At 40.9% G+C, this 16684-nt stretch overlaps 1 protein-coding gene across 12 annotated transcripts in view; it reads right to left on the reverse strand.

Moving 5' to 3' along the window:
- The window catches only part of tenm4 (teneurin transmembrane protein 4), a 159138-nt gene that overhangs the window by 20416 nt on the left and 122038 nt on the right, over positions 1 to 16684 (reverse strand). For all 12 annotated transcript variants that reach the window (XM_069534265.1, XM_069534264.1, XM_069534263.1 and 9 more), the window contains 4 exons: positions 12577 to 12809; positions 11738 to 11892; positions 5862 to 6739; positions 1363 to 1535 (listed from right to left, as the gene is read on the reverse strand). In XM_069534265.1, the coding sequence (XP_069390366.1) occupies positions 1363 to 1535; positions 5862 to 6739; positions 11738 to 11892; positions 12577 to 12809 (1439 nt within the window). The remainder of the gene's footprint in view (positions 1 to 1362; positions 1536 to 5861; positions 6740 to 11737; positions 11893 to 12576; positions 12810 to 16684) is intronic.

A 16684-nucleotide genomic window follows, 5' to 3' on the forward strand; every position in this document is an offset into this window, starting at 1 on the left:
TGATAAGCAATGAGTCATTACATCTTCATTTGAAGTCTGTTCACTCAAAACACACAGAAATAATTACCTCCGCTAAGGAGGTTGTGTTTCCATCAGTTTTTGTTTGTCTGTTATTTCGCAGGATTACGCAAAAACTATAGGACATATTACCACAAGAGGAAGGATGCAGAAAAATGGATCTTGATAAAGAAAAACTGTCTTTTTTAGGAAACTGGTATTTATGAGTGTGTGTAACTTGGTCCGGATCTGGATCTTAAATGTGATTTTATCGGGGGACTGTTGGGTCTCAGTGGAGATAAGTACTCTCTGAGTGCCTTTCTAGTTCCTAATCTAACTCCTGGTTTAACCATGCAGGAGGTTGACGTTCTATATACTCAGGGATCTGTATCCGAGGCCAGCCTCCACCACAAAACAGTAACAAAATTGACATATGTTTATGTACTTTTTATTAGTACAATTTACCATTTACCAGTTTAAACAATCTGCCACACCAGACTGTGTCAGAGGGCGCTTGTCAGGAATCCCTTACTTAAGGAGGCTCATCCCTTATCCTAAATTATTCGTCTTCGGGCGTCGTACAAAGAGCTATTGGCCCTTGCAACACACCTTAAAGGATCCGAAAAGCACATAAAACCCTGCTACAATGGCGACTGGGGACAATCCCTGACACTAAAGTCGTTTTCAGACACAGCGTGCACAGTGTGCTCCAGACCTTTTCTGATTTTTGCCTTTCACATATGAGGAACGCAGGAGGAGATTCTGGGGTCAGACTCGTTCACAACAACAGGAAAATGTTCGGGTTGTTCTGGCGAGAAGTGGAGCACCATGCAGGAGGTAGGACATGACAAATAAATTCTGCTGCTCAAATTAAATGTTTTTCTCTAGGCACATGGAGGGTGGCTTTGGCTCGTACTGCCACCAAGTTAGCCAGCGTATATTTACTGTATATAACATCATTGTCATCCTGAGGTATTCTTTTTGCATTTTTCAGTTTCCCTTGCTTTCTCACAATGGCTTATTTGGACTTCATCTGGAGTGGTATTGGGGAGCTGGCAAGGAAAACTCCACAGATTGTTTGGAGCCACTGACATTTCTGTTCTCATGTAAAGTAATTTCAGGAGATTACTGAAAGTTCATGTCTGAAAAATGCTTAAATCTTTTAAAATGAGGGTTGCTTTCACAAAATATATGTCAAGAGTACTTAAGTCTTTTATATAAACAAATAAAAGCGTGCAAATTGCAGTGCTGGAAGTTTATGATATTTACAGTCAGTAAGAATAACTTATAGATAAACAGCAACAAAAATGTTTTATAAAACACCCTAAACATCACCAGCTCCACCTACGAGCTACAGACACTTACCCTGCATGAGTGTGTAGAAGGTGCCAGAGGCTGACAGGTTGGTGGTGACGGTGATGTCCTCTTTGTTGGAGCCCTCCGCCTGGATGCGGACTGAGCTGTCGGCGTCCGTGCGGTAGCTGCTCACTCGGCCCGTCGGGTAAGTGATGTTTGTCAGACGCCCGTAAGTGTCATACCTACAAAGAAATACACTGGTGAGCCAAAGAAAACGGGCATGTCATCTGAAGCTGTGTGTAAACAGTAACGGTAGCAGGATAATCTATAGGGCTTTGCCAAGATAAGACATTTACCAGTCAGGGGTGAGATTTGTTAAAACATAAAGACGCCATCATCATCATCATAAATGCTGGTCAGGTTTGCATAAAATTCATGAAGGTGCATAAATGTGACTAATGAGTTGCTCTGTCATCTTAGATTTACTGTGATTATGAGTTCTGTAGGATAAACTGATCAAGCAGTAATTACTGTAGGAGGATTTTTTTTTTTTGCAGAGCCTGAGATTTCCCTCTCGGTGTCACAAATTGTGAAAATGCGTCAAACGCCGGCAGTAAACACGACAACAAATCCATCGATGTTGGCAGCGCCAGGTAATAAAACTCACAAACTATTGGCTTTAATCACCGGAGCACAATCAGCACAACTCGTACAAAATGTGCAACTTCGTGAATGAGTTGAACAAGTTTGAACTTTTCTAGCGCTTCCAATGGATGAGACATGAATATCAATGCTGCTCAGGAGTAACCTTTAAAGGACGGAAGCACTTATTGACAACGAAAAAAGAAAAGCACACACCTCGTCACATTCGGAAATCTGCTTATTAGTTTAAAGATTAGCGATATCTCCTCATCTCATGATACAGTCTATGAAACAGGCGCAGTGAGGTGCGACTCCTTCAAGAGATCTGTCAGTTCATCAAAAACAGGAACATGAGTGGCCAGATTGTTTCATTTCACTCAGAGCACATCAGCATGAAACAATTTGAAATCTCTCAGATTGCCAGTGTTCCAGAATAGGAGTGAGTGAACGGTGCGTTACTTAGAATGAAGACTTTTATCTGCACGCTGAATACAGATTGGAAAGCCCTCTTCGATGTTGCCGCCTGCCATAATAAAGCCTCTAATAAATGAGATGGTGGGTGCTGGTTTACGGATATTTCCTCAGCGCTGCCATCTCAAATATCCAATATGGAGAGGAAGAGTGAGAGAGGAATCATCTCCCAGAGATAAACGTTATCTGATTTCAACTGCAGGGACTGGGATTCATAGATGCATTTCAACCCCAGCCTCCCACTTCAGGAAATACTAAATAGCAGAGTCATTTATATCTAAAGCATTTGATTTCTTTTGATACCGCCTCTATTTTATCGGCGAGTCATTCTCCCTCTGTAACAATCAAAGTTTTTGCAGCGAAGGCAAGACGAGTTGCACGTTATATGCCCGGTACTTTTAACTGGTCCATTCATTTGACAAAAAGGGTGTCCCTCTTTTACTGTCAACTCCGCACAAAAGACTGAGGCCACAAGAAAGAAATCGCAGTCTTGAGCGATGCTGCACACCCCAGCTTGATCACTGACCCAAACTCTCTCCGTCTCAATTAGGGCCTTGAGCTGGAGCCATTCCTCGGGCTTCACCGCTGAGCCGTAATGGCCGTGCCTCGGCTCAGCTGCCTATTAGCTTACTTTCTCTGGACATGAGGGGCATGCGGGGGCAGCGTTCTCAGCAGAAGGAAGAGGACTGCTTTCCCCACGGATGGCCACACAAGTCCATTCAGATTGCATCACCCCTGTGTCACATGCTAACTCTATGACCTTTCACGCTGGCGCCCAACAATAGGCCGGACACTTCACATCAGTGTCCCCTGAAGCATACCTAAACTCTGCTTTACACACAGTTACTCTTATGTTTTCACTTCCAGTTGCTGCCTGTACATTTCAGAACACATGTGGCTAATGACTATAGAGACAAAAACATACAGGCAAGTTGATTTACATGATTTAGGTGTTACTGTTCCTGATCAACTGAAGAACATATTCTCGAACATATTCTCGAACCCAGCAGCTAATTCATATCTGCTGCTTAACAGAATCACTGCCCTGTTAATTGGAGGCAAAGAGAACAATTAGGCATCCTTCAGATGATTTAATAGATTTACAGTAACCCCTAAGTGTGAGCACTTATCATTACAACAGAAACATTAGGAGGTCAGCGGAGCATCTGCGTTTACAGTAAATGTCAGAGCAGATGAGAGTGTCAGGGAAAGTAAGACAATGTACCAGATGTCTTTTGTTCTCCAGTCAATCCTCTATGTTTCACTTCTGCAGTCATACAAATTGATCTAAATCTATTGGCGGCAGGACAAGAACAGTGCACTAATTAAAAAAAAATTAATATCGCTTAAAATATTTAGCTGTGCACTTTGTTGAGCGGAGATAAATCTGGATGATAGCAAATTATTGTTTTGACCCTCAGGTGGTGGCGTGACCTCCTAATCCAATTATTCTGAAAAAAAAAACTCTACGAGGTCCAAATTAAAACAGGGACTATCTGAAGTATGGAAGCATTTCACAATTTGAAAGAGAATAAAAATGGGAATTAATATAATTATAACAACATAATTATAATACTACAACTACTAGTAGTACTAATAATAATAGTGATAGTAATAGTAATAATTAGAATGGTGTTCAGGAGAGCAAATATATGTGCCAAGGCCCAATAGTGCAGTTAAACCACATTAAAAATAACTAAATCAAAATTTAAAAAAAATATTTTCATATGAATCTGCACCAAATTGCACAAAATTATTAATATCAGTCTCCTTAACTAAATATTCTCTGAGATATCAACAAAAATGTTGTTAAACGCTCTATCCCGCAATGTTAAAGAAATTGAAAAAGAAATATGAATCGAATCTTTACCAACATTTAATGAGCACTCTCTTGGCCAATACCGAACTGCTCTATGATAAGAACATAACCTTTAAGTGATAATAGGGCGATGGCTCTACAACCTAAATGAACCTTTGCTTTGTTTCCCTTACATTACCAGAGGCTTAAATTGACTCCTTTTAAACAAAGCATTTTGCATTTTGTATCTTGTTCACCCTTTCACTCACACACACACACACAGACACACACACACATACACACAGATGGCGGTGGGCTATTATGCACGGCCTATCAGGAGCAATTGGAGGTCCAGTGTCCTGCTCCACTCAAGGACACTTTGAGTGCCCTTGAGCATGTGAAGAGGAGGATCTGCAGATTGAACCACCAACCCCATGATTAGTGCATGACCTGCCATCCCCCCTGAGCCAAAGCCAAACAATGATGCAACTCTGGAATAATATGTGTACACATCACAGTATCCTCTTTTTCTTTCATGTTAACTCTGTGTTTGAATAATACATGTGTCTTTCAAACATCTTGAAAATGCTGCACTTGTTTTCTATTTCCTTAAAGTCAAGGTGACATTTTATTTTCAGAGAAATTTGAAACATCTCTATCATTGTTTGCGTTGCATCTTACAAAATCCCTTTGCCTTAACGGTGCTATGGCAACTCACTATTTTCATTACATAATGGGTAAGACTAAGCTCAAAGGTGATAATAGCAGCCATTTACAGAGAAATAATTCACAATTCCAACCACCCACTGGATTTGTTTAAGCCGTAGGCAATTCACTCTACCTTGAGAAATGCCTTTGCATGGCTGCATTTGTGCCATTTCCGCTGCGTCTTTTTTTTCAGTTCAAGCGTCTCGGATGACAACCACATCAAACACAGGTGATAAATGTCTACCCAGACTAAACAGAGCACCTGATTATGTGTCAGAGTGTTCTATTCCTCCAGCGAGGTGTAACAGATGTCTGACCAGCCAATCTGCTTAATCACACTTTTTTGGAGTGACAACCAGTTAGCAGAGGTTCCCTCGGTACAGCATATTAGGCTAAGGGACAGATTGCTCAGTGGAAGTCACAAGAACATGAAATCCAGGGTTTACAAGCTGCAGCATGTGGGAGCATCTGACTGTTCCCTCACAATGTGTGGTTTGCCTCGATCAATTACTACCTCTGTCCAATCTATTATTTTCCTGTACCCAACAACTCCAAACAAGCCATGGTCTGGATGCTGTCACTGCAAGCAAGGGTGCAAATAAGCAACATATCATGCAGTAATCCTATAAACAGCAAATAGGATTACACCCATACTAGAACAGGTCCTGTATTCTGAGTGGCATAGACATCCAGACATAAGAAGGTATGTCATGTGCCAAAAAACTCTGAACTCTTTAACTCTAAAAATGTCCTCACTAAAGCATCATAGCATTTAGTGCCACAAAAATACAGAGCCTGCAGAGATATTCTATAAATGACTTTGTATTCAAGAGATCTAACAGATCTATTTAGTTTCTCTCTGTGGCAAAGCACTAATCTATAATCAACTGAACTAGGATCCAGACTCAGATTATGTGGATTATAAAGGTGTGTTGCAAAAATCACTCACTCAAAGAAGGTTGTCCATCCATTTTCATTCGTCTTGGTTGCAAGAAGTCCTGAGCTTCCGTGGTAGGTCATCACAGCTAGTTCTTGACCCTGGGCGGCAACAGTTTTAAGGGCAGTGTTGGTGCCAATGGTGAACCAGAAAGTCTGTCCGTCAGGGACCATCAGCCACAGGGGCATTCCTGTCGTGTCTCGTCGGATGATCACTGTGTTCTTGTTCTTATCAGTGATGCTGCTCAGATCCCCTCCTCCTGTGTATGTCAAATTGTAGAGGTGGTCTCCTGTAGTCAAGCTTTGTGTGAAAATGTGGCTGCCGTTTGAGTCGAACAGATAGAGTTCGTCATTAATGGGAGAAGACACCTCATACATGGTGAGGGGATTCAGATAGGGCTTGTTTTTACGCACATAGCGGATACGAATGTTGCCCAGATCTGCGATGTACAGCTCTCCATCTGGACAAACTGCCAGCGAAGAGGGTGCATTCAGCTTGGCATCCTTTGCATAGCCCTCGTCTCCAGAGTAACAATCACAGTTGGCATCAGTCTTGCAGTCACAGCCACTTGGTGCCCCTGCAACCAGCGAGATCTCTCCGTTCGTGGACACCTGTCGGACTCTGTTTATTTTCTTCTCATCTGACTCAGCAATGTACAGAATGCCATTGTGGGACACAGCTAGGGCATTGGCGGACTCCAGGGTGGCGTGGATGGCCACTTTGCTCATTAGGAAATGATCAATCCCAGGCACTTGGCAGTGCATCGGCCGGCCTGCTACAATACGAACTTGATGGTTTGCTGAGATTTGGAGCACCACGTTGTTGTCCAGGACATACAGGGAGTTGTCCATGGGACTCACGGCCAGGTCTGTGGGCCACTCAAGACGCACCTAAGAGGAAAACAAACACACCAAAAACATCAGCTTCAGGTCACAAAAACAGACCATGCCCTCATCGATCCACACATTTTTCACTTTATCAGAGGGAAACAGTCCCTCAAGGGAAGAATCACGTCCTTCCAAAAAAGATAGGCTGCTGCGAAAAAGGTGGGCAAAGCGTAAACTGGACGCAGATACATTTTTTGAAATGATTTATTATCTGATGATAAAAGATGGAGAAGATGGAAAAAAAGAGGGGGACCACAAAAACATGAAACTTAAGATCAAACACGATAACAATAGTGGCGAGGAAGGGCAGACAAGGAGAGATCATTCAAAGGATCAGATTAACTGAAAGAAAAAGCACCACTTCAATTGATCATGAGAACTGTGGACACCTTAGGACCGGGCGTCTGCATCATTCACCTCCACAAAGTCACTGTTTTCCCTCGCTTTGGGTTATTAATTTTGTAATGACACGAGATTGCATGAGTCCTTGAAAGGAAACTGGAGCACACTTACCAAATGAAAGTCTAGCCTGCCTCTGGCATCCTAAATTATGACTTATTGTTCTGCTAACAATGTATCAGGCTTTTAACAAATTGGAATGATTAGATTCATCCAATTTACCGGTCTCCCTCTCACTTATGATCCAACAGGGATCTCTTAGGAGCATAATATGAAGTGCTATATTTCAATAGAAGCCTTGAGGGCAGCAACAATGGAGGCTGATTAAAATCTGGACCAAAATACAAAAACAGGTTCAGATCTTAGACACAAGAGCAGCGTTAGCAGTGTTTTTAATACTTTGTCCTACCACTGGGAAATGGGAAGGTGAATGAATTTATGTGGCTTGCTACTGCGGTTGACTAATTTGTCATAACGACCTGGAAAGGCAAATTGCATTGACCTTTATCACTAAAAATGAGGAAATCTCCTGAGCATCAGGTCATGAGCGCTTTAATATGAAATAAATTGCTACCTCGACCACCGTATCATGCTCCTTAATTATGTTTTTTGGAATAAAAAGAACATTTTAGATTAGCCAAGTGAGACAGATTTACGAAATAGAGCAACGTAAGTGCATTGTGTGAGCCAGTAAAACGTGAGCGGCTGCCTACTTACTGTGTGTGGTTAAAAATGCATGAAAAATGTGGATTTGAGAAATGTGAATGAAATATCTTAATAGATATGTGATAAGAGAGAGGAACCACACATATAGGTTTTGTAGAGAGCTATAAATATACTTATTTAGGGAAAAAGTACATGTTATGATTAAAGACACCCCTCTTTTATCTTATTCACCAGTTTTCTGTTGTTTCACAACATTTCACACTGGAATTAAGTTTTGCACTCTGCTTCAGTTTTATTCTCTTTTGTCAGGTTTTTTTTATGTAGAAAAAAAAACAAACCACAGAAAAACTAGGAATATGATGAGTTGCCACACTTTTTTATAATTATATTGCTTCTAACTAGACATGGGTTGTATTGCTTTATTTCATTCATTGTCTCATCAACTTGTTTTAATGTGTGATTGCACTGCATGTAATTTCTGTTTTACATAAACCTAATTATTGCTAAGACATTATTACCAACAAGCAAGTAGATGATAACAACAAATTAGTTTAAGATTGACCCCCTATATAGAGCTCTGCTTGGAAATGATGAGAGAAATTGATGATTTCTAATGTAGTTGAAAATTCATGTGGACTTAAGATAACTTAGATCAAGCTTGTATGTGCCCTTTGACAATGGACACCCAACATAGCAGATATATTTTCTGTCCTCTTTTGTTTGTTTGTTTGTTTTTATTGACTGGGAAAAAGTCAGAAGTCAACTTGCTCACTACTTCTGGTTGTGTGCTCAATAAATATGAACATTTAAAAAAAAGCTAGCAAAAGTTAAGGTTGATGAATAACATTTCAATAAACATTGCTATACTGCACCGCAGTCACAATATCACATTGAGCAAACAGTTGCTAACAGCCATTTATTGCCTTTTATTTATCTGCTATCTGCAAATAGTCCTTATTTTAGACATTAACGCAGTGGCAATCATTTTAAACTGATTGTGGATATGATTATTTGAATCACTGCTAATCTTTACATGTGGTCCACCCTTGATTGAAAAACAGATTTGAGCCTCCCACAGCTCACAGCTAATATAACCTCACAAAAAGGTTTTAAATAATACGACACATCTTTAACATCATACAACAAACAGGAGACACGCTGAGGATACATGTCGTCTTTCAATGAGCAGAAAATGCTTTTGTTCGGGAAAATGATGGAGAGACTTTCAATTTCTTAAAACCTATATCTTGTCAACAGTGGTGGTTAAATATTTCATGAACCGGAGTGTGGAGTGGCTCGGGGGAGCTGCATGTAAGGAGGTTTTCACGCCACTCTGACCGATGAGGGGATATTTCCCGAGCTGCTGTCCCATATGCTGTAACCCGATCATACCCTCCCCTTTTCTACAGCGGAGCAGTTGTCAGTAATGTCTGCCACTAGCAGAGGAACCCAAAATGTGCTCATCAGCTGAGAGAGCTGCCATGGAATCGCAACTACTCAACACACATGACTATTTTTAAATGTATTTGCACCGGCATTAGAACTATAATGACATTTTCCATTAGCAATCTCTCCACTCTTTGCTCATACCAGCATGATGCCTGTCTGAAGAAAAGTAATATGTCATTATTGGAAGCCCCTCTCATATTTTAATTGAATGTCACAGTCAGAGCTGTGATAAAGCTTTCTGAAGCTGCTTACACCCTTGAAATATGTTCAAGAGAACTTGTTTTAAGACACGGTTTTTCCTTCTATTTGAGTTTGAACTCAGCGGGGGGACGGGGTGCAGAGAAGATTTCCAAGACTTGAAGCCAAAAATGGAGCAGATTTCTGAAACAGTCAGGAACCTAAGGCCTTGGTGAAAACAACTGAAAAGATTCTTAAACAAGGTCAAACGCTTGTCCACTGATAATAAGACATTCGAAGAAAAGAAGGTTAAAGCGACAGACCTGGAATTATGAGTGAATTTTGCTGCAGTACACTTCCTGCACAGATGGCAAGATAACAATGACCTCATCAGGGGCGAGAGGGAAATCTGACATTATTTTTTTTTTGCCTTAAACAGGTGAAGTACAGGAGAAGTAATGACCACTATGATGAGTCTTCTCTGGAGAAACTCCGGTCCTAAGTGAGGGGTTGGGGAGTGTTTGAAGTAGGAAGCTACAGCGTGTGCCCTGGATGAATTTTTAATGGATGCTTTTTACCGTCTGAGTGTCTCTGCTAGTGCTGGTGCGATTTGTCATCGTTGTGGAGCTGCAGTCTCCCTGTGTCCTCTCTGCTTTGGCACTGGGATGGCGAGCATCTATAGGCGCTTGTGTGTGTGTGTGCGGTGGTGGTGGTGGTGGTGGTGGGGGGGGGGTGAGTTAAGAGAGCAGCGAGCAGGGGTCATGATGGGGATGGAGTTCCCTCGGGCTGGAAATGGCCAGCTGGAGGCTTTGCTCCCTCCGCTGAATACTTCATTTCAAACAAAAAGCCTCCAAAAGACGTCCTCATTGCCCCTCAGGACTTTTTTTGACAGCTATACTCAATAACATACACGATAGGGCAAGAAACAATCAAATCCCATCATTACAGCCAAGGAATGCTCCTTTCATGGGAGTGAAACAAAAACAATTACAGATACTGAAGACAACACATACAAACACACGCTGCACAAGTGTAGTTTTTAAATCACTGCAATGACAAATATGGCAAAACAACCTTCAACTACATTTTGAGGAGAAAACTGCTGCAAGTGTAAGAACAGTAAAAGGTCTGTCTCGTCACCGAGCGGAGACCGATGTGACCTCGGTGCAGCGTCCTTGCCTGGGGGTGTGTGTTCTGTCTGGTGTAGCAGTATGGTACATATGTGCATATGTGTGTGTCTGTATATGTGTTTGCATGCATGAGTGAATATGTGTGCGTGAATTGAGAACACGTGAGGTTATAGGTCATTGTTGTCCTCCCCCTACAGCTATAGGTCAATGGTCCTTTGTGTTGTGGGGATGTGCAGCCACCTGACACAGGCGTGGGAGCTCCTGGGACTTTCAGCTTATCTTCATACATTGAAGCTACGTTCAATTCCTGTGATTTCCTCCCGTCTGGACCGAGTCCAATTAACTGCTCATTTTCATTATTTATATGTATTTGTGTGTTAACCATAAGATGATTTAAATTTTTATAATGCACCAAAGCCTGCACAGCTGTGTTTGGGGCTGCCTTCCTGAATTCATTATCTCTTGAGCCAATTAAATCCATCGTTGTGAATCCAGACCGTCGTTAATGCAATGAATTTAACATCCTCCTCTCTAGTCAGAGATGCAGGTCTTTTAAAAAATATAGCAACATCAGAAATTGAATTTATACAATAAACACATATAAGTCAAATATACCACATGGTGCCTGTCTCTAGTCTGACTCAAAGATAAGAACTTTATTTTGTTCTTATTATTTATTTGACAAGGAGAAAAAAAAAAAGAAGGCATATTTAAGGGACTGATATCTATTTGTAAAATTTGGAGCAGATCTAGTAAATTTAAATGTACTATGTATTGTACTCCTAGTTTTGCATATTGTATATTCATATTTTCTTGTTCTTGTTCGTTTCATTTCTCGGACGTCAACATTCATGACATAGCAGAGACTTTACCCACATTGGTGTAGGTGAAAACAGGAAACAGTATTCAGTTTGAAATCTGGTAGTAGAATCCCAACAGAATGCTAAATGCCTGTAAGCTCTTACTTTCTTCCTCTGTATCTTTTGCAAGTGCTGTGAATCTGAAAACTGGCATCATGTAGCTGATAAACAAAAACTAAACGCAGGGCTATTGGATCCAGGCTCAGAGTTTCCAACACAAACAAAAGCTCTTGTGTCCCGGAGACCAGGGTCAGTCAAGGAGAGCGGTTTTGGCTGAGAGACAGGAAAACACATGCTGGCTGCGCAGGTCAGAGAGGTACCTGAGAGATGTCCATCACAGCGTCGCAGCTGAGGGGTCGGGCAGAGGTCAGGTCATTGAAGCCCAGTAGAGTGGAGATGATGCCATTCTGATCAATCCGGCGAATCATGGTCCCATCCACAAAGAAGATTACACCGAATTTATCCACCGTAATTCCTGCAGATAAAGTCCCACAGTGGACAGAGGAGTAAAAGACTCATCAGTTATTTTGTTTATCTGCGAGCTAATGTGAGGACTGAGCACCGCTAATTGCAATAAAGGGTTATTTGTTAGGGAAGAAATTAAAGACTAATCATGGCAATGAAACGAATCAATAGCAGGGAACAATTGAAACATCAAAATAGATGAATAGTACTGTAGGCATTGATTCAATTACAGCGAAAATTCCATCGATGCAGTTTCTTTTTTGCTCTCGGCCTCAAACAACAATGAAGCGGAGAATAGTAACTTAAGCTGTTTGCATTTCTGTATTTTTCCATTACAACAGGGTCTGACGATATTTAAACACCTAAGAACATGTTCAGCTTTTAGAGCCAAATGTTCTGTTTTCAACTCAAACCTGGACTATACATGTTGCCCATCTCAGAGGGACTAGAGTGTTATTTCAGTACATATGAATCACGACTTCATCCCAGTGGAGGACAAAGAGGGAGCATGTGATCTAATGACTAATGCATCATCCAAATATGGAAGCAACAAGAATAAAAAGACCCCAGGAAAACACATGGAGAGGCATGCTTTAAAAAAAAAAAAAATTATAATAAGGAGGGAAGAGAAGGGTCTATACTTGATGAATCGACTTGACACACTACATTGGTTATAATAACATCCATTCATTACCTCTGGGGTTAGTGAGTGTAGCCTCAACTGCCTTTCCTCCGTCCCCGCAGCGAGTGTCATCGTACGGGAGACACTGGTCGCCGGTGCCGGCCACCAGCTCCAGATTCTTGGCCACATCTTTCACGATGTTCAGGGATTTGACCTTGAACACCTTCCTGCTGCTGGTGTCTGAAAGGTACACGGCACCGTTCACCGGACTGGTGGCCAGATAGTACTTGTGAGCGGGGCTGTTGCTGAACGAAGGAGGGAAAAAGAGAGGAAGAGGAGGAGGTCAATAAAGCTGGAGGGGCTACAGTGCTTTCAATAAGAAACATTGTGTAATACAATTAAAATGGATTCAAAAGCCATTTAGAGAGTCAATTGGGCACAATTACAGTTTAAACCAATGACACGGAAAGAGAAAAAAATAGAATGAGATTAAACACGGCAAAATAGAATGAGATTAAACATGACATAATGATGGAGCTTATAACTCATCTTCAAGAGTCAGCTTAGTCAAAAATCCCTGTTGTCAGGAGTGAGTGTAGTCCTCTACTCATCTACGTACACTGCATGATATATGAACATACTTTTTATGTACAAATACACGTCTCTACTTTATTTCATATCATTGAAGAAGTAGTGATGTTGAAGGGAATGCAAGATGGCAAAGAGAAATGAGGGTTTAGTTGGACTCTAAAGACTCTATGACAGAAATCCTGATTAAAATTCCTCCCCTGACCCAAGAAATCTCTGCGATACCATCTGAGAACACGAAACACACACAGTCACACAGCAGCAGAGAACCGGTTAACGCTGGAAGGAATACACACATGTATGTTTTCTATTTCCCCTGAGACTTTTTTTTTTGTGAAACAGAAATGTACCGCTGAAGCAGCAATCCAAACATATTATGTATCCATCAGGCAGCAAAAAAAAAAAACATCCCTTTAAACTCTCAAACCAAGTCAACAAGGTAATCCTTCACACACACAGGAGGTTTCCCAACCTGACAGACAGACTGACAACAGAGCCAAATATAGCCAATCCCTGCTGTGGTGGGATGTATGCGATCTGCAGGAAAACTCTAGTCAGGATAGGTGTCAAACAAACAAAAGACGACTGCAGACACGTCCATAGAATTACAAATGAAGTGACCGGATTTCTTTCCGTTAAAAAATATTCCCCCAAACTCTGAACCCTCACACTAAACCCACTTTAGCCTCAACCTTGACCCGTCAAGGGAAAATTAAAGCATGACACAACACAGGATACTGCTACTGGTGGAGGTTTAACAAATCTTATTTTCAAAGATTCGACTAATAGATTATACGAGCTTGCCTGTGACTCATAAATACAGCACAAGGCCCAAACGAAGGCCTTTTGTCTGCAGGTGTCAGGACTGTAAAAAACATCTGACTGACGCAGTTACATTAGTTGCTTTGCTGATAACAGAAATACTGTGGCTATGTAAAAGATAGCCATGTCAAGGTCAGGCTCAGAAAATGTTCCAACAACTATTTGGCTACTCGATAAATGCATTAATTTAACTGTAAATGTACAGTATTGATTAGTTAATTTAATTTAATTGTTGTAAATTGAGCATCTTTGATTTGTTATTTTTTTATACTGGTGGTCAGCTTTAAAGATAAGCAGAGTTATCAGGTCAGGGTACGACACAGTTCTGCCAGACCTGATAAGCATTATGGAGAAACCTGTCAGCAGGGCATCATTCAAAGTGGATTAAGACAGAATTTCAACTATAACCTTGAGCTTATGGTCGACATGCCTGACAGTGCCAAAGCTTATATTTTTATAACACAACAAGATCACCAGACTGGTGGGTCTGTGGGATTGTCAGCTCCGGCACATAATTTTAAATGACAATTGACCTTCATTGAATCAGTGATGACAGTGAACCTCAGGCGCACATGTCAAAAACCTGCCCACTGACCAAACTGACTGATATGTTGGTTTATAGTTCCAGGTGCAAGTGCCGGGTTCAGAAAAACAACTGCTGTGCATTTTTTTTTTATGTTTCGCACATCTGTTATAAAAATGAAATGAAAACACCAAAGCAAGTGACAACATAACAGGAAGAATTCATTGGTAGTGATTCCTCATGACAAAGTAATGGAATTGATGCTTGATATTTTCCTGTTTAAACATAAACCTTATTATAGATAACTCTAAAAAATAAAACAAAAATACAACCAAATATAATAAACATAAAAAATCTATTAAATTAAATTTAAATGTTTATACGTACATAAAATGTAAATGCATATCTTTTCGGCATTGTTTATTCCGTAAAATAAAATATATAATGTCAGCAAAAATATATACGCTGATACATGTATGTCTGTGAAAGGCTCATATCAGTTCATCTTTATAGGCAAACCGATAAACATTTTATTAGCTGTTCTGGTGGACGGACATGACGAAACAAGCAGAAAACTCAACCTACAGTGTTTAGGAAAATCTTAACTGTGGATGGGGGTTCTGCAAAAGCCTGATATTTATTCACAGATTACATTCAAGAGGCCAAAACATATAGACTAATGCTTTGTTTTAAAACATGCATGTGTTGACAGGGGCCTCAGAGTAGGTCAGTAGCAAGCAATAACTGGATTCTACTTTGCATTCTATCTTCCATGTGCATTCACCTGATACCTTATCAGCTCCCAGTTGCATGTCGAACAGTTTCGGACCCCCGTGGTGTTGGAAACTATGAGGCACTATTGCCTGACCTTGAGCTACGGCCATATTTTCCATCTATATTCACTGACAACATCTAGTTTGTAGAAGATAATTGGATTTTGCTGCATGCTGGTGTGGCAATGGAGGAAGCGTGCTTGGAGTGGATGGGGACACCCTTAGTAGGGGGTCAATGAACATCACGGTGAGATCACCCACCAGCCAGTCCTACCGAGCTCACACATGAGCAGGAGGCAGCCACCCATTTTAAACAGACGCATGCTGTGTTTACCAGGATATAGCTCCTTTATAATTTGCAAATGTGTTTGGAGTGCTGAGGCCAAAGGAACAGAGCGCTGACATTTCTCTAGTCTCGCACTAGTGAACAGATCGTGTGTATGTATATGTGTGTGATATTTATAAGCTCCTGTACGTAAGATAACATTTTGTTCTGGACAAAGACATTCAGGAAGTGAAGAGATAAGGTAGGTGCAGAAAGAGAACTAGAATAACCCGCCTGCATTTGTATGCCTCTGTCAAACACTTTTTAGTTTCAGACTCATATGAGATCACTGTGACCTATGACCACTGAAATCTAATAAACTAATCTTTGAGTCCAACTGATCAAAATCAAAACAAATACTCTAAAGGCAGACATGTTCAAGATGGTCACCGTGACCTTGACATTTGACCACCCAAATCTAATCTATTAATCCCTGAGTCTAAGTGAATGTTGGTGCCAGTTTTGAAATAATTAGCTCAGGGTTTTGTTAAGATAACATGTTCAGAAGAGAATAAAGGATTGGTGAGGTCAGGGTGACCTTTGACCTCCAGATAAACCAGATGTAATGAAATTCCCTTTAGGTTCCAAGATCATGATATCACTGTGACCTTTGACTTCCAACAACCAAAATCTGATCAGTTCATCCTTGAGTCAAATTGAAAGTTTTGTGCCAATTTGAAGAAATTCCCTCAAGGGGCTCTTGAGATATTAGGTTCACAAGGCAGAAAATGTGCTTTGTGAGGTCACAGCAACTTTGACCCTTGAACTTTGATCACCACAAATTATTCACGTCATCAATGAGTGCAAATACATTTTTGAACCTAATCTGAATTAAATCCCTCCTTGAGATATTGTGTTCACAAGAACAGAACAGACATCCAGCCACTGTCCGCTGCTGCTCTAGAGACATTAACACCAATAAACTGCATCTGACTGTGTTATTAATCTGGTCATTTTTGAGGCCAGTGACCAGCATCACAAGGTTTTCATCTTCGGTTTGACAACATGTTCCCCTGCTGGAGTCGTGACCCTTTAATAGAAAGTCAATCAATAATCCTTTGCCGGAGACCTGATATCTAAAGACAGCAACCAGAGATTTCCCCTGCTGCCTCCTGCCATGGAAAATTAGGTTTCTGCATCTTAAGCCAT

This window comes from Paralichthys olivaceus, chromosome 11, assembly GCF_024713975.1.
Source record: "Paralichthys olivaceus isolate ysfri-2021 chromosome 11, ASM2471397v2, whole genome shotgun sequence".
NCBI classification, from domain to species: Eukaryota; Metazoa; Chordata; class Actinopteri; order Pleuronectiformes; family Paralichthyidae; genus Paralichthys; species Paralichthys olivaceus.